This window comes from Haliaeetus albicilla, chromosome 26, assembly GCF_947461875.1.
Source record: "Haliaeetus albicilla chromosome 26, bHalAlb1.1, whole genome shotgun sequence".
In the NCBI taxonomy this organism is placed as follows: Eukaryota; Metazoa; Chordata; class Aves; order Accipitriformes; family Accipitridae; genus Haliaeetus; species Haliaeetus albicilla.
Genome location: NC_091508.1, coordinates 23000345 through 23018325, shown reverse-complemented (window position 1 = coordinate 23018325; position 17981 = coordinate 23000345). Strand labels below are relative to the sequence as shown.

The 17981-nt window shown below is 41.5% G+C and overlaps 2 protein-coding genes and 1 long non-coding RNA gene across 4 annotated transcripts in view; 1 reads left to right on the top strand and 2 right to left on the bottom strand.

Annotated features, from left to right (window-relative positions):
* ZBTB34 (zinc finger and BTB domain containing 34) overlaps positions 1–12235 on the bottom strand; it is a 29252-nt gene extending 17017 nt beyond the window's left edge. The window contains exon 1 of the mRNA XM_069771480.1: positions 12164–12235. The gene's annotated coding sequence lies outside the window, so the exon portion shown is untranslated. The remainder of the gene's footprint in view (positions 1–12163) is intronic.
* On the bottom strand, positions 968–12295 carry ZBTB43 (zinc finger and BTB domain containing 43). Of its 2 annotated transcripts, none has more exons than XM_069771481.1 (2): positions 12164–12295; positions 968–7848 (listed from the first exon to the last, which is right to left on the bottom strand). In XM_069771481.1, exon 2 carries the CDS (start codon positions 7823–7825, stop codon positions 6431–6433), a length of 1395 nt encoding a protein of 464 aa, XP_069627582.1. In that variant the 5' UTR covers positions 7826–7848; positions 12164–12295; the 3' UTR covers positions 968–6430. The 2 variants fall into 2 exon arrangements, with proteins under 2 accessions (XP_069627582.1, XP_009921348.1); XM_009923046.2 differs by lacking the exon at positions 12164–12295 and adding an exon at positions 9497–11883.
* A 173-nt stretch (positions 12296–12468) lies between these two features.
* Positions 12469–15669, top strand: LOC138682094 (uncharacterized). Its single transcript, XR_011322307.1, has 3 exons — positions 12469–13006; positions 14575–14704; positions 15049–15669. It is a non-coding gene; the product is annotated as an uncharacterized lncRNA (long non-coding RNA).
* The last annotated feature ends 2312 nt before the right edge of the window (positions 15670–17981 follow it).

The following is a 17981-nucleotide window of genomic DNA, read 5'->3' as shown; positions in this document are numbered from 1 at the left end:
GTGGTCTAACTTTGGACATCACGTTTTGTCTTCAGGAGGTACATCTTTATCTCCCCATAAAACATACGGAAGACAGCCTTCAGAAATGAGGTGTTGAATGGTAATCAGATAAAGTAGCAGCTGGGGGGGGGGGGGGCATCCTGACCAATGCATAAATAACAAAGTTAAATAACAGGTGCACCAATTGGTATTTGTTCACTCATATCAAAGAAAATCAAAGGCTGATTCTGAACAGAGAGAGTACTTCGGGCTTGTTCTTATGTGTATTCAGTAAGCATAACCCACAGCAATAGCAAATCAATTTGCTTGTACCATATTCTGTTTAAAAGTTGCTGAAGACCGAGGAGTGTGTACACAAATACTGATTTCTCCAGGAATTAGCTGAATATGCTTTAAATGAGTGAGCTCATGTTTTGTTTAGATAGCAAGCATTAAGCTGCTGAGTAAGAAGCATCAGCTATGACAGTTCCATGAGGACTAATAGATGGATGCTGGGCAAAGTAAGTCATTCCATTCAAGTACCTAAATTTGGTCAGGGAGAGGAGGAATTCACACAGGAAGATAATGGAAACTTAATCTTTAATACTTTTTCGCAGTATGAAATTTTTCATACTTGGACAAGAAAAAAAATCTACACGTTATCTGTACCTCCTTCAAATTTACCTGTAGGCTTTTTGGGCATGCAGTTGCTGCTACTATGAAGCGAGTGTTCTGGAATTTTCCTATCAGCCTGTACATTCTGTATTGTAACTCCAGAGATGACCATTCTGCAAAAAACTGTTATAGTAACTCCTGTTTGATAAATTTGGACTAACATGGGAACCAATTACCTAAGCACCAAAGGAATGGGCCCAATTCCACAAATTCATCAACTTACTGTGTTATAAAAAAATCACTTTTTAGTTTAGTGTTTTCTTAGGCTAGGCTGGCATGTTCTCAATATTTCAAGAAGACACATTACTAGATACACTTTTTCTTTATATATTTAATAAAGTTATATATCAACAACTTTTGGATTTGTACTTGTTTGAGCACTTATCGTTTTGGCAAAAGTGAAATATTAAATACTAGTACTAGACATGCATTCCTTTCATTCAAGCTTAAGAAAACATTTACAAAGTTGACAGATAACATTTATTAAAACATGTTATACAAAAAAGGGGCATGGGACTCTTCTATAAGAAGAAAATATTGAACAGTAACATTAAATTAAAACCATGCTGTACAATTAGGACAGCAATATTTATAGACAAAACTATCCAACCTCTGCAATACAGGCATAACATCTCACAAAATATCAAGATATGCAAATTTACTATAAATGACTTGTTTAGAATAAAAACTTATAGCTCATTAAGGAAGATTCACTTGACTTGCATAAACAGTTACATTTCTGGAAGAAATATGGAATCCCATGAATAATAAAAAAAAGGAGCAGCAATCAACAGACACAGGCTTCAAGCAAAAATCAGAACTTACAATTTAATCACATTAAAAATATACCATTTTGTTTTCCAGCATCTTTCCCTAGGGCACTGCCAGTTTACAGCTTATAGCTAAACAAGCCTAGCTATCCAATGAAGCATTTAAATGATTAAAAAAAAAACAAACAACCAAACAACAACTTTCCTTTGTTGTTTTGAGAAAGGTTCTAATTCTGTTAAAGCAAAATACTCAATACACTGCTGTAGGCTCTCATAATTCAGAGACAGGTCACCTTTCTGGCACCAAAGTGTTGGGATTACAAGACCTGACGTGCCTCCCTTCTTTCTGCCTCAGTAACACAGGGACATCAAATATTCTTTTTATTAATGAGAAACCCAGTACATTAGCCTTTGATCATCTGCCTTGCTTTCGATACAGGACAAAGTTACTCAACCCCAGAAACGCCTCAGATGAAAAAAAGCTAAGACCAAAAATTGTACTGACAGTACCTTCTAGAGTCTACCTGCTCACCCATAAAACAAATAAGGTAATGCTTTAAAAACCAAAACAACAAAAAACCCCAACAGTGGTGTGTGAAACAGGAACCTTCTCCCTCAAGAGGGTCAGATACGCACCTAAGCAGACATATAACCCTGCTAATAGTTGAATTTTTCAGAATGGTAGTTACACAGATTCCATGGTAATTAACATCTTAGATTCAAAATGGAATGAAAAACTTAGCTGTAGTATCATTAAGTGTTCTTACCACTGATTGGACAATGAATGGCTTCACAGTAGCAGGAAATTCTGAAAGCCTCCTGTGTGTACAATGATTCTGGTTTTCAGAAGACATTCACTTTACTACAGCCAACAGCGAGCAATATAAAAATGCACAGATGTTTCTAAGCCATATCATTAAAGGTGATGAAGCTTAAGGGAAGATTAATGAAATTCATTATACACATATGCATTCATATTATATATATATAAGGATTGCTTCCCTCCTCCCCACAAACAAGAAATAATTTCTTGTATCTTGAACAAGACCACTTCATTAGCAAAGATTAAGAGCCTGACAGAAGCTGCATCGCATATCTTGATTTACTATGTACATCTGTATTGGCCATAAATTGCAGGGTTTTAGTAGTAGGGGGCTGCAAAGGTGACATGTGGCAAGAGGTTGCGAACTGCAACCTGTGCTAGTCAAAAGAGGTTCTAGCCTGCACTGAAGCGGATGTAAACAATCCACTGCATGCCCAAACTTCAACCAGAGGTTCACACAGCGCCTCTGCTTAAACATACTCTAAGAAAGAGTGGCAGCTGCTAGCAAGAGGTACACGGAGACACATAAGAAGATACTCCTGGGGAAACACATTTGGAAACACATGCAGAGAAACTGAAGAGCTGCTCTTGGGACAACACATGGAGAAGACACTGAGAACATTTATAGAGACATACCCACAGAAGGACTCACTACGTGCCTGAGAGGATTCACTTCTGAGGGGACTTTGGCCTATAGCTAAGCCATGCCAGAGCAGGTACACCTCTGAAGTAACCGAGGCCCATAGGAGACGCAAGCTGGAACAGGCACATCCCTGAAGGGACTATGGCCCAGCATCACCATGAACAGTGACACTGACCAGCCCAGAGCAGCAGAGGACACCCACTAAGAAATGAAGAGCGTCAGACAAGCCAGTATGCATTATGAGCCCAAACTCCTGTGTGATCTGTCACCTCACTAAAAGAATTGGCATAGGCTGAGTGCAACTCTCGGTGAAAACAAGGAAAACAGAAGCAGGGAGGAAAGGTGTTAGGCTTAAGTTGAGACTGAGGAAGGGGGAGGAAAGATGTTTCCTTAAGTGTTTAAGTAATTTTTTGTTACCTTTTTTCCCCCCAATACCTGAATCGGCGATTAGCAGTTTGTCAAAGGGCAATAAATTAAACTGAGGAAAACCACCACAAGTCAACTGTTTTGCCTGCGATAAGCAAAAGTAAGGATTATAGACATGTATCTCAAGCTTCCCTCAAATCATCGATCCTCTCAACTAGATCTCATGACAATCATATCAGTATTTTCCTGCAATCAATTGGTTTCGTGTAAATTAATATCAGAATGCCAAGCACTACAAAATCAGTGGAGCAACTTTTGTTGGACTTTCAAGACAATGTCATAATATGGGGTAAAACAGTAATAGGCAAGTATTAAAAAGTTACTATTCATGCTAAGTCATTAAAAAAGGACATGGTTCTATAATATGATCTACTGGACCTGTTATAAAACCTTTAAAGTGTCTCTCGCAGTACATTTTATTTTAAAGCTTTATTTCAAAGTAATCTAACTGCAAATATGAGTAATGTTCAACTTTGAAATGTCCCATATAAAAGTCATTCCAAGCTGGTAAAAGAAACAGTTTTGCTGGCAGCTCTGTAGGATGGTCTGGGTTTAACAAATAATTTCTTGCTTGACCATGGTTTTCAGCCTGGTGTTTCTGACCAGCCTTTTTTATGGTTAAATGGGAAGAGGCACCCTTAACCTTTTTATGCAACACTGAAGTGACAATTTGAAAGGGGTTGAGAACTAATGTAATATACAAGATCACCTTTGAAATGAGTATGAGAATACCTTCCCTCAAATGTGATGATGGTACTTGCAGAAATGACACCCTGTATGTAGTAAGGCCTTGGAGAATGGAAAAATAGGGCCACTGAGTGCAAGAACCCTTTTCTCTACACTCATGTAAACAGGCAAGCATTATAATTTATTTTTTTTTTAATATTAAAAAAGACAGTGTTAGCAGTGTGGAAACAAACCATAAAGGGAATATAATTTCTAAGTTTAAAAAACATACTTATAAAGTTTTACGGTTTGTTTTTTTTTTTTTTTAAATACAAAGTGCTTCTATACATTAAGCAGGTTACAGTGTTAGTGAGCAAATCCCTGTTTAGTTACCTTGATTACAAGGGTTATATATGGCCACCATGGTATATTGTAGAGTTCAATTAAGTGCTAAGAATAGGAACTCTGTGGTGCTGACCATTCATGCCCATTGCCAGCAATGGGTTCATCATATTTGGGAATATCTGTTTTAACAAAATTCCATATGAAAAATATCTGAAGCATTAGAAGATTAAGAATTAAGAGCCTCTTAAAAAAATTAAAGTTTGTAAGTAGAATGCCAGAAAAGAAGTTACAGTAATTACAGCCCACTGAGTAGTAAACCCCCCGCTTGTACCAGACATTCATGTTCAGGATACAGTTCGGCTGTATCTTAAGACAATTTGTAACAGGGAGTTCAAAAAAGCATCTTAGTAGTAATTATCTTTGTGTGTTTTTCCTTGTAATGTCACCATACAGGGTCATCTGTTTAAGTACATTATCCTGCATATTGCAGTATCTAAAACATAAATTGGGGGCAGAGAGGCTTAGGCCTTCGATGCTGGTTAACTTTTTCCCCCATGTTACCAGCACTGTACTTGGACATCACCCCTTTCTATTACAGTCTTTGTATGCTCTAAAGGCTCTTTCCTTTTTTATAATATGTTTCAGTAAACTACAAAGAAGGGTTAATTGCTTTTGCATCAGACTGCATTAAGCTTTCAACCCCAAAATCCTGTTGCCACCTTTACAATTGATGCATTCACTCTACCTGCAGAGCTGGCAGCATCTCTCAGAACTACAAACACTCCTCCATCTATCTCTAAGAATGAGAGCCCAGCATATAGATCCTCACCCTAAAGAAGCAGAAGTGCCACTTTCCCAGTAAAAATCCAGACTTCGGATGTGAGCATGGTACCATGTTCTGCAGTACCATTAACAGATCCAAATACCATACTTTCTACTTTTTTTCCACAAGCAACTTTGTTTGAGGAGGTAAACAACTCTGGCTGCTTGTGATCACATGTAACCAGTCACAGTAGTTCAGTACCAAGAATCTGTATTATAGTTCTTACTATTCAAAGAGTAAAGAATTAAAAGTATAAATACCTATCAATGACTAAATTTTCCTAAAACAGGTTTCTAAAACTATATAGAAGTTCTCAAAGAAGTTTTTGTACCAATAAAAAGTCAATTCATGAATCCACAGAGTTTGGTACTTGCTACTGTAGTAAGCCACAAAAATCTGAACAGAAAACTACAGTTTAAATGTTTGATTGGTTTGGGTAAGTTCCAAATGTTACATCTTCTTTCTTTTTTTTTTTTTTGACAAGCTATACTTATTACAGACACTTCTAGAAGCTCTCACGATGTAGCAATCAAAATCAAGTCAAGCCAAGACTCATACAGCATTAGACCCTAGAGGAGCAAAGACAAATTATACTTAATACAGATTGAAGTTTATATAGTGCTCAACTATATTTAAGTGCTTTACAGATTCTAAATAGAAATCAGCACAAAATTAGACATTTGTTTTAGTAAAGATGGATAAAAAAATGGAAGACAGATAAAGGAAAGCCAAACCATCTTTAACACAGCCTTTCATTAAGCAATACAGCAAAGGCTATTTAATGATGTACACTATCTAATGATGCATGTTAAGTATGTTGGCCGTCTCCAGTTTGAGGTGGAATTCTAATTTTTTTTCATTAAAATGTGAATCATATAACCTGGTTTAGTCATCCTAGTTCTCTTTTCCACTAAGTAGGGCTACTTGAATTCCTGCTTCATCTATGTATTTGAAGGATTTGGGTCAATTTAGAACTGGGTTTTACTGTGAGTTTAGAAGACTTAGAAAAACAACAGGGCTTCTAAATACTGCTGTGATTACAATCAATGTCACAAAGACCTTACAGACCTCATTTTGCAAGCACCTTTCAGATTAACCATTTGCACTTCACACATTGAACACCTGGAGTAATACTGTGGAAAATAAAAGTTTGGTCTGCTTATACCAGCATAATCATTAGAACTTGTTTTTTTGAGAATTTACAATAGCAAGTACCAGACATTATTTGCATAATTAGTTTATTTTGCTTACTCTACTAAACAAATGTAAGCACTAAAGTCTTAGTTCATCTCAGTAGTACTCTGCTCAGCTTTAGAAGCTTGATATGACTTGGTACAAGAGGTCACATGCCGATGAAAACTGTCCCGCCACATAAATCTTTTCCCACAGATGTTACACTCGTATGGTTTTATGCCTGTATGAATTTTCATATGGCCTACAAGATGGTGTTTCATTTTGAATTTCTTACCACAGACACCACAGCCATAAGGTCGAAGACCAAGGTGCATACTCATATGCCGATCTCTCTGACTTTTGTGTGTAAAGCTTTTTCCACACTGACAAGGATACAGCTTATCAGCATGTGAGAATCCAGTGAGGGATGTTTCTTCTTTAATTCCTGTAGCCATTTCAATGCCTTCACCATAGCCTGCTGCAATCATAAGATCCTGTCTGTGGGCACTTAAATTTCCATCTGCCCTTTCACCAGAAAATTCTTCCATAGAAGAGCCATAGAAGTCAACTTGTTCATCATAATTACTTTCATCTGCCTGTTCATCAAATTCTGCTTCCATCTTTTTGTCACCTATATGAAAGTCTTCAACACCCGAAGACTGGATTGAATGATCGGCCTGAATAGCATTCATGGATTCAGAAACTTGGTGCTCATCATAAGGATTATCCACACCTTCACAGTCTTGTTCAAATCTTTCTGGTTTCACATGGATCCACCGCTTGTGAGACATGATGCTGGGTTTGCTATACATAGGTCTGGTATACTGATACTCTGCACTATCACTAGTTCCTTCTTCGCCATCCTGACTTGTCATTCCAGTGCTAAGTCTATCATGTTCTGTTGAAGAATTACTGGGAAGGTACTCATGTTCAGTCAGCTGACATGACAGCTCATCTTTAGAGCTCTCTTCTTCATTTTCGCCATCCCTTAGTTCCTGCACTTTGTGGAATTCCGTCTGTCCTCCAGAGCCAAGTTCAAAGGTTTCAACAAGGCCATTGTAACTACTACTGCTCGGGGACTGATGATCACTGCCATGATTCATCTTCTGACACAGAACTGTTGGGTTCCCCTCTAGCACTTCAGTGCATTTATCCACTACATGCCACATCTGAAGGAAACTTGCTGCTGTCAAATAACTAACAATTTCTGGAGCAGGCATTACCAGCCGACCTGTATAGGTAGACAGAAGAATGTTTTCAAATACTCTTGGATTCATCACATCAGGCAGGACTATACGCCTGCTGTTTTTTAGGAGAACCTGATCACAGAAGTAAGGTGAACTAGCTGCAAGAACAGCTTTATGGGCTCTGAAGAGGTGGCCCTGAACTACAATGGACACATCACATAATTGTCCTTGCTGGCGCTGCTGGTTTAACTTCTGCAAAATGGTGCTAGAAAAATCTGGAAATTCCACTCGAAAAGAGCTTGACCCAGACTCCATTTCATTACAAATTTAGTGTTGTGCTGCAAGAAAAAAAACAAAACAAAAAAAAAACAAAACAGAAAAAAAACAAAAACAACAGAAATTCTGCTTAGTAAAGTATTGATCTTTCCATTTCCTTCTACACTTTTTCTTTTTTCTTTAACAAGTAACACCTAAGCAGACTCATACGGAACTCAACCCAACATTTTCTGGAACCTATGTTACTGCTATGCTTCTATTTCTCCCACCCCACCACATTACTCTCTTTTCCGAAAGTTGTACTGAGGCCACAGATTGCTATGTCAGCACATTTAGTTGTGTTTTTTCTGTCCAAGAGGACTCGGCAACGATAGCAGGAGCTACAAACAGCATGTTACCCAGTTGAGATAGATTAAGCATTTCAAGCCTGAGTTTAGGATAACAAAACCAGTTATTTGATGAAATTATAGCAGTAGAGTTATAACTCCACGATGTCCCAGAGTTTATAACAGTACATGAAAGATTCTGCATTTCAACTGCCAACAAAATCATCTCATTGATCCCCCAATAAAGACTGATTGTACTCTTATGAAATACTCCACTTTAAATGAAGTTTTCAAAAGCCAACATATTGATTCATACAATGACAAAGACTGCATAGACAGAACCTACAGAGAATGAGGCTTATGACTCTTCTAGTGGTATTTCCCTGTCATTTTATTAACTGAAAGGTGGAATAGCAACATCTTGTACAGTTGTAGGACTATAATCCAATCTTTTAATTCTGAGCTTTTTCAGATGTTATTATAACATTCCTTACTTAAAGAAAAACCTTACAGAACTTAAAATGTTAATCAGGAAAGTGATACCTCTGCTGTACAGAATTTTTTCTGTGTGTACCTTGTATATATGTAACAATGCAACAATTATATGCTAGAAGCTCAGGTAAGAGCTCACAGATTTTAATGTTTGCATTCCCACAGGATCCATATGTCTTACTACAATGTTAAGTCTTTTAAGCAGTAATACAATTCTCTAAAATGTCTACTTTAAATTTTAAATTGAATTTGAGACAAATTTGCATGTTATTATCATTAGAAATAATGACAGAAATTTAAATGCAACTATGAAAGACCAACATTAGCTGCCTGAATAAGTTAAACTCATGCAATTTTTCAATTTGATAATGCATAAATTGAATACAATGGAATTCCAGAAGAGCCATAGAATAGCAAGCAGTCTTCCTCTGTCAAGTTCTGTTTCTCCAAAGTTCTGTCAAAGTTTTAATAGATGGGGCTGCAGATCTGAGAGAGAATACTTAGTAAATTAGGAGATAAGTGTATACATACAGAGTTTAAAGCACTTTGTTAATACAGTGCAAAAATAGAATTTGCATTACAAACAGTTGGAGGACTCCAAAATGAAAGTACGTCCATGGAATACAGAATCTAGAAAATATGATTATGAATCCCTGCTACAGAGAGCCTGTACAATAACCATAGTACTTTCCGTACAGTTATGTAACCATCAAAAGAAAACTGTTCATTTAGTGTACTGTGTTAAAATGCTGGCACATTGGCACAAATGTATGACTACTAAGTGCAGAAAAAGCAGCAGTGCTTGCTTACAAAAGGCAGACTACACAGGAGTGATTATGTAAATCACTCAATGTTTAATCAACAGCTCATGGCTGCATAATCCCTTCCTTACCATTCTGATCTGTTTTCCAACTCATATTCTTGACAACTCTCCCCCACTCCCCAAAAACCTCAGTGTTCCGTCTCGAAAGTTTCAGAGCTAGAGAAGGATGACAAGCATATGGAGCACAGGTGAACACAGACTTCTGTTATCTTACATAAAGTTGGATAGGTTTTCTATAGAAGAGAGAGCATGGGAGTCAGAAAGCCATCAAGACTTTTCAATAAATACAGGCCCAAACTCCTTGTAAACTTTGAAACTGGCATCTTCTGCAGACCTGTGAATATTATGCTTTCAAATTTCCTTTTAATTTTTCACTAGAAGTATGGTATCAATCCGACTCTCTTATGAAGGTCTATGAAGAAAACAGACTGGGAAGAATAACCTGCTATTTATGAAACCCATGTGTAAACATAAATAATCACAGCAACACAGTCAAAAGAAAAAAGGTACCTTTTTTGAACAGTTTCCTTCCTTCTTCAAGTCTTACACTAATTTCCAATGCTGGGTAGGAGGAGGAACTGAAAGGACTGGATAAAGCTCCCATTGGGGGACAGTCAAATTACAAAAAATTTTGTAGTTGAGCACCATAACTGTGCTGTATACAGTCACGTTCACTTTTACGTTTTCATAAATCGTTACTGTTTTAATGGTTGAAACAACTGGTTAACAGGTGTTTATCAACCACCTTGAAATCCTCAGATTTAAGATGAGAATCAGTCATAATTTTAATCTTTTTTTTAAAACCACTTGGTGGCACAAGGCAGTTTTCCTACAAAGACTGCCTCACATGAATCAGGGGTGAGCTGTTACATTCTGCTGAAACAGTAACCAGGATGCATCAACTGAGGAAACAGACTAAAACTTGCAAATCTAGCACACAACTACTTTCAAGTGCTTTGACTAACAGTGTTAAGAAACAGAAAAGCCCTTTTTATCACAAAGCATTACTCCTCAGAGAGTCCTCAACTTCAGCCCTCATAGCTTGCTTTAAGTATTTGACAAGCTAAAAATGATTATTGATATCCTCGAACAAGCTTCTTGAGATGTATTCACAAAAGTATATGGGAATTTCACGTGAAAGTGCAAAACAGAAAATAAGACCATTTCTCCACCTTTCAAGTGAAATAAAAAGTCTCGGGACAGTCATCAACTCACCAGATGTGAATTACCAAACTGTCATACCTCAAGTGTAAATGTGGAATTTGGATTGAACACTACTACATTTATAACTACTTTTAGCTGGTCTCAGAACAATCTGTATGAACGTTCAGAAGTCTGAACATTCAGAATTTTATTTAGTAAACCCAATGGACTATTAGAAACAGCAGATTTTTAAATTACTTCCTTGGAAAAGGAATCTCTGAAAAGCTTGCAGTTCAGCTGATGATCTTCAAGTTGTCACCTACATAATAGCAGAAGACCACCTCTAAATCTACTGTCTTCAGCACCCCTCAGTTTTTTTCCTCAAAGCATCAGTCCTGCTATGTACCCATACAACCAATCCACTTCAGGAGACCAAGTCAGCTACTGATGTTTTCCCAGAGAGCAACAGAATACTATGCCTGTCAGTTCAATTGTTAATTTTTCCTACCACTTTGCTTAAAACAACTTGACAACGTTATTTCAGTATTTCAAACAGTCATCTTACACTTAGTGTACATTACATAATACCTACATTTAAAAAAAAAAAAAAATCTTTTTTTATTATGCAGATGCAGTTCTTCACCTCCTTTCAGAATATTCTCAGATTTTAGACTATATTTTTCAATACTTGCCTACAAAAAAATATAAGCCTTCAGGATATGTTCAGCTGAAATTTAAGAGCGACATGTCTAGAGACCTTACATAATTACTGCTAGTCTAAACTGCCATCTTTCAGCAAGGGCTCGGCATACCACTACAGAAACAATTCCAGGCAGGAGCAGACTTTTGTGTATTTTAAGTTCTCATGAAAACCAAAGCCATCAAAACAGAAGTAAAATATCTTCTACTAATAAAGCCACACACGTCAAGAAAACTTTGTTTTTCCAAAGAGGTTTCACTTCCTGCTTTTACTACCTGTTCTGTTTCTGCATTTTCTTTATCCCTAGCTCATAAAAAGCAAAATCTTTCTACTTCCCGTAATAAAAAAAATAATTAGCCTCCATGCTGCAACACCGAGCGAGACACACAAGGCACACGTCAGCTGCTTAAAAATAAAATTACTTCAAGAAGCACTAGTGGGCAGTTCCCTCAGTTCGCCGCACGCAGAGCTTCCGAAGAAATTAATCTCTTACACCTGCCACAGCAGCACCTCGAACGCTACAGCACCCGCTGCCGCGAGCGCACCGGCGGGGCCCTCTCCGGAAGGCGCCGCAGACCGCGGCCGCAGGCTCGGCCCGGCCCGGCCCCGGCAACGGCGCCCCCCGCGGCCGAGCGTCGGGCGGACCCGCCCAGCGGCGCTGCCTGGAGCGGGCCGGGGCCGGGTCCAGCACCCGCCTGCCGACCGCCCACCCGCGGCTCCGCCGTCTGCCGGCGAGGGCCGCTCCGGCCGGCAAGCGGCGCGGGAGCCCACCCCCCCCGGCGCGGCGGGGAGAGGGACGGGCCTCGCTCGCCGTCCCGCCCCAGAGCGGGCCCGCGGAGCCAGGCCCGGCGGCGGCGCGGCCTCCCGCGGGCCACGAGCGGGCCGCGTCTCACCTGCGGGCCTCAGAGTCTCTCGCATAGCGGGATACAAGCCCGGCCTCAGCGCTCGGTGCGGCCGGCACTGCCTCCGCGCCCCAGCCCGGCCAATGCCGGAAGCAGCCCCCCCCTTCCTGCGGAGAGCTTCCGCATCCCGGTCACATGACGGCCGGGGTCAGCCCTTCTGCTTCCTGCCCGCCAGGGGCCGCCAGGGGCCGCCCCGCCCCGCCCGGGCCGCTCACCGGCGGCAGAGCCACCGGGCGCCGCTCGCACCCGCGGCGGCGGCGCCCCCTGCTGGCGCGGCGCCGCTCGGGGCCGCCGAGGCCCGGGGAGGCCCCGGCGCGCCCCCTCGCCGCCGCACGGCCGCCTGCAGCGACGGCGCCCGCGCCCTCGCTCACCGCGCCCGCGCCTTTCTCCTGCGCCGGTGAGGCGGCGCGTCCCGGAGCCCCTCGGCCGTCCCTCCGGCGGGCCAGCTGAGCCGCGGCCGCTACCGACGCAAGGCACCTCTGCCGGGAGAGTTGCCTCGGGCCCTCCCGGCGCCGGGTCCCGCGGGCGGTCCTGGCGCCTCGCTGGGTCGCGCAGCGCCTTTGGGCAGCCCCTGAGCGCCGGGGGCGGCCCTGGTCCTCGCCAGCCCGGGGCGGGGGGGTCTGGGTACGGCCGTCCTGGCCAGTACCTGAGGCCCTGGGACTGCGCGGCGAAGCCTCCGCTCGCCGAAGAGGCGACGGCAGGGGGCCGAAGCGCGTACCGCCGGGAGCAGCGACAGAGAGCGAGCGAGCGCGCGCCAGCCGCTCTTTCGGGACGTACGAGCTGCCGAGAAACCCCGGAGGGGCTGCGAGACCCCCGCGGGAGAAATAAATGATAGTATGGCTTCGCTGGGGTACCACCTCTTCAGCGGGACTCTGAATACAGGAGGTGGTTTTGAACACCTAGCTGGTTGCCCGACGGGAAGGAGATCGGGAAGCAGACGGTCTAGCACTGGGCATCTGGTCTGCCCTGCCAAACGGTGCTGCTACCAGAGAGTAAATCAGTTTGGCAAAACTAAATCTAAGCTAACGTTTGGTAGTAGCAACTAAAAAGGGCATTATCATTTCATCAGAATTTCTCAGTTGTTGAGAAATACAAGGCTGAGACTAATACCTGTGCTATGGTTTCTTACCAACATCATGGAAAGCATTAACTCTCGAACGAGCACCAGATCTCTGAAACAAGTTGTTTGTGTTACATAAAGAAAAGAGGCAGAATCCCAACAAGCCGTCAAGAGCAGGTTACTGTACACGTCACAGAACAAATGCAATCTAATGCCTTAAAAAGGAACAAAGGAGATGATAGATTTTGGAGCAGAACCATTTTGGAGCAGAACAATAATCTTGCCCAGTGCAGCTTCCCTTTTTTTTTTTTTTCTTTTCCTTGGCAGGTTAATGTGCTTCACGGGGAAGGGTAAAAAACATAATATGCAATTTTGTAGGAATTTATCCACAAGAAAATTTTATGTTTAAGTCTGCTTCTACTAGTTGTTTTGGTATGCCTTGAGGCATTATTTTTCCATTTATTAAAATACATGTTTTTATTTTAAAGTTAAGACTTCCTTACAACTCTTGAAGTACTTCCTGTAATTTTCTGAGTGGGAGTTAAACGCATATATGTAAGGAGGGTCTGAATCCCATATTGCCTTCTCCCTACATTCTAAATACATGATTTGCACATTCTTCAAGTCCATTTCTTTGGATTAACGTGGCGTTCACCTTTCTGGTTTCCTCATGATCTAGAACCAAGAATCATTCAGCAAGAACTCCATGTGTAGAAATGCGGCACAAGATGAATGTGTAGCAAACTCATCTCTAATAAAATCACCGTTAATAAATTGTTCTGTGTAAAAGAGTGATGTCACTCTATATACACTGGAGGTACCATTTACATATTGGCAGAGGAAAAATATATTTTTTGGACTGCCCTCAATCTACTGGTGTGTGTGAGATACATAAGGATGGACAGATATGATACATCCTGGTAAAGTGCATTTCATTGCTAAACTATTTCAGTGTGAAGTTTAGACCAGTATTATTTGTAGAATTCTTTTAATGATGAAATAGTTGAACTGAGGAAACAGATGGTTCAGGAAGTGCTCCCTAAGTACTGTGCATCGTTGCTATGCTGGCCATGAGAACAAAGTCTTAGAGCTCAGTCAAACTTCAAGTCTCTAGCAAGGCAGGCAGAAGCTGTGAAAGTGGTCTCAGAGGGATGTAGAGTCAGCTGCTCTGCTCATTCTGAATCCTCTTGTGGGCAAAACTGCCAGGCGCCCCAGCATTATTTTGCAAGGTTGAGGTTTCTGCCCAGGAGGTAGATTATGAGAAAGAGTCTATGAATTAGGAGGAGGCACATAGGAGTCAAGCCAAAATAAGAAGAGTGATGGCATGTTTTGTGTGTGTTAGCATTACAGATGCCTGTGTTGTGCCAGCAGCAGCATGAATGTGTGTAAGAGGCGTAAGGAAGATGGGTTGCATTGTTTGCCCAGGGACAGCATTCTTGGATTCTCAAAACAAGCTGTCAACACTCTCATTGGTGACATTAGTTTAAAGACACAATTGTTTCTGCATCTTCGGAAAATTGGGGTTTGAACCAATATTGGGTGTGTAATTAAGTGCTATATTGGGGGAAATAGTGAGTCAAAGCAATAGGCTGCTCAAGAAGGTAACTTCTGCCATCTGTTTCAGTGAACGTTCATCTTGGAGCTTTGACAAGTAAGGGAAAGCAGATTCACGTAGCTTTGTCCCAAGTAGCAGGATGAAGGAGAAATACTCTCATGCATGATGAAGAAGGAGCTCTAATTTAACTCAGAATTAAACATTTAATTTGACTGTTAATGGACTTTTTTCTTTTTTTTCCTTTTCTCACTTAAACTTAAGTGCAAATGTGCATTCCCAGATCATTCTCCAAACTTAACATATAAGGAAGAACAGATACCTTCCTTTTGGAGTCTTCAAGCAAAGTTTGTGTATGATGATTGAAGAAATTCTAAAGGGCAATCATTCCATCCTCCAATAGTACTTCTGGCTTTGTCTGGGTATTAAGGTATATTATATACTTAGATAAGCATTGTTCTATCTATATTGTCAGAATTGAGAAGTTGCTTTAGTGATGAAAAGCCAGAATGTATTAAGTTAGAATTGAAGAATACCCATACAGTGTACTGTGTATAATTTCTCGTATTACCCAGAGTGTGTCTACTGAATTTAATCCTGCTTGAAAACTGGCTTTAATGACAATGATTGGGGGGGGCTCAGTTTCTGCAGTTCAAGTCTAGCTGCACTTACTTCAGAAAGCAAATTTAATGCAAAATCGAGCACAGGAAAATAAAGAAGTAGCAGGAAAGTTGCCAGCATCACGTGTAGTATACCAAAGAGATGCATTTGCCACTCAGGGATTGTGATAATGCATAATTGCTTTAAGGATTACTTTCTTTCTACAGTTTGATTTGAGAGTTGATGTATTTTCTAATATAAGCAGTCAAGAATAATATTGTCACCACAAAATTTCCCTGAAGAGTCCTCCTTTTTCTTTGTTTCACTGATCTTTGTGGATGCGTTTTTCAACGCAGCTGTAGGCACTACTAGGAGGGGACCACCAGAGAGCAGTACTCGATTCTGCTGTCCTGGCAGGGCTCTGGCTGTTGGCTCCTGTTAGTCACATGCTGAGGTCAGATACCTGACCTGCTACATGACAGGAATTGTTCCACAGTCAGACCGCTCCACTGGCCATGCCACGAGCACATTAACTTTTCAAAATTAAGAAGAGATTCCACAAGAACGATTTATAGGATAAAAATAGATCAAAGACTGCTTTGAACTCTCCGAACAGCCCTGTGGCCTTCATGATAGTGTTATTGTGCCAGCATAGTAAGGGAATTCATAACTCCACAACCGGTTGTTCTATTTCTATCAGGGATCAAGGCTCAAAACAAAAAGTTAACACAGTTTTGGACAGTATCTTAGGACAGTAAGAGAGGCAACTGAATACTAGGCATTTTGGGGAAAGTAAACTACTGAAACTTTGTGAGACTCTTGCTCTAAGAAAGGGAGTTCAGGTGTGGCCAATAGTCATGCTCGGTGGTATGGCATTTTTTTGCAGTTGTTAAGGATGCAGCAAAAGACCTGTGCTGCCTCTCTAAGAAACTGGCAAGCTGAGCAAGGGTACTACCAATTTTTGTTTCAGAACTTTCTCATAAAGTTGAACTGAATGAGAAAGAAGACACAATGGATTCCACTTTACAAGTGAAACCCCAGCAAAATAATTTTCAGTCTTGGAGATGCCTAGCATAAGCAGTGACTCTCTACACTTCCCAGTCTTGTCCTGCTTCAATTCCCTGAGTTTACCTGGAAATAATGATGATTTTAATTTTAGCTGCACACGTAGTACTGGGTGTTCCTTGCGAAAGGGTCTCCAAGGAAAAGAAATTGCCATTATATGCGTCTATAAGGCTTCGTGTCAGGGAACTTAATTTGCCGGCGTTTCTGTCGCCAGTTACCAAATCTCTTTTAGGTGGTCATGTTTCAGCAGCATAAAGGGGGACAGGCCAGGAATTTAGCATACGACCGCCATTCCTTCAGGAACCTCTAGCACTCTGTCAGACAACACCGGCTGCCTGTCTGGGATTCCCGCCGGGCTGACGTCACGCCCTCCGTTACCGCCGAGGGCCACAGGCGGGGCGGGGGCGGCCGCCAGTCCCCCGGCCCAGCAGGTGGCGCCCAAGGCCGGGGCGCCCACTCCCGGAAAGGGCTGGGGCCGAGCGTGTACGTCACTGCTGGGGGCAGGGATTCTTTCCCCGGAATAAAACCCCTCCCCAAACTAGTATTTATTATGTTTAATTATTATTTTTAAACAGACGACAATATCTAGATCTTTAAATTCACCACAAAGACTTAAGCTAGATTCGGCTAGTCACTGAAACGCAGCAATCCGGAGAAACACTGCGTAGGGAGGAAGTACATCCTGGGCACCCTCAGAGCAGGCCCTGCGCTCACACTGCAAGGGAACCTGCATCTGTCTCCCATTTCCATTGCGAAGCTCTAAACCAGAAACTTGCTGCGCTGTTAAGGCAAAGCACCACCAGCGGAGCACGGCCGAGGATGAGTGTTCAGCAGCACCACGCTGATTCGGGCCATTCACGGCCTGTGGAAGCCTCATCCCATGTCTCCTTGAGATTTCACCCAAGCTAAAACAACAGAGATTTTCTGTGACTTAGCTTGAGCAAGAAAACATGTTAAAACACAGAGGGGAAGAGAGAACGTGTGCTGTTCCAGAGGGTCTAAATGAGTTCTTTGAGGTAGAAACCATGCCCGTTTTATCAAGTACTATATCTGAACAAAATTTGGTCTGTGCACGTATTTTCAAGTCTAATAGAGCACATTCACAGCTTTTAAGTCCATATCCTCCCTACATTAATAGGAACCCTAATAAGAACTTTACTACAGACATGAGAAAAGGGAAAGCCAATGTTTAGTACAAGACAGTTACCTAGACGTCTTTTGTAGTCATTATTAGAACACGTTAGCCAATTAAGCAATATATGGGAATGAGAAGCAGTAGGGCAAGGAAGTTTTGAATGTGGAAAGACCTATTTTCAGATGAAATTTGAAAAGGAAACAATTGCGTAACATCGCAGCTGCTGCAGAAGAACAACCTCTAACACAGTGGCAGGGTAGGGGAAAGAGAAGGCCTCAGTACTAAAGATGGGCAGATAAAAATGAGGACAAGTGAAACAAGGTGTAGGAGAGACCCTGGAACAGTTGAGTTAGAAACCTATCAGAGGAACATTGTACACTGCCATTGTACAGTGTTT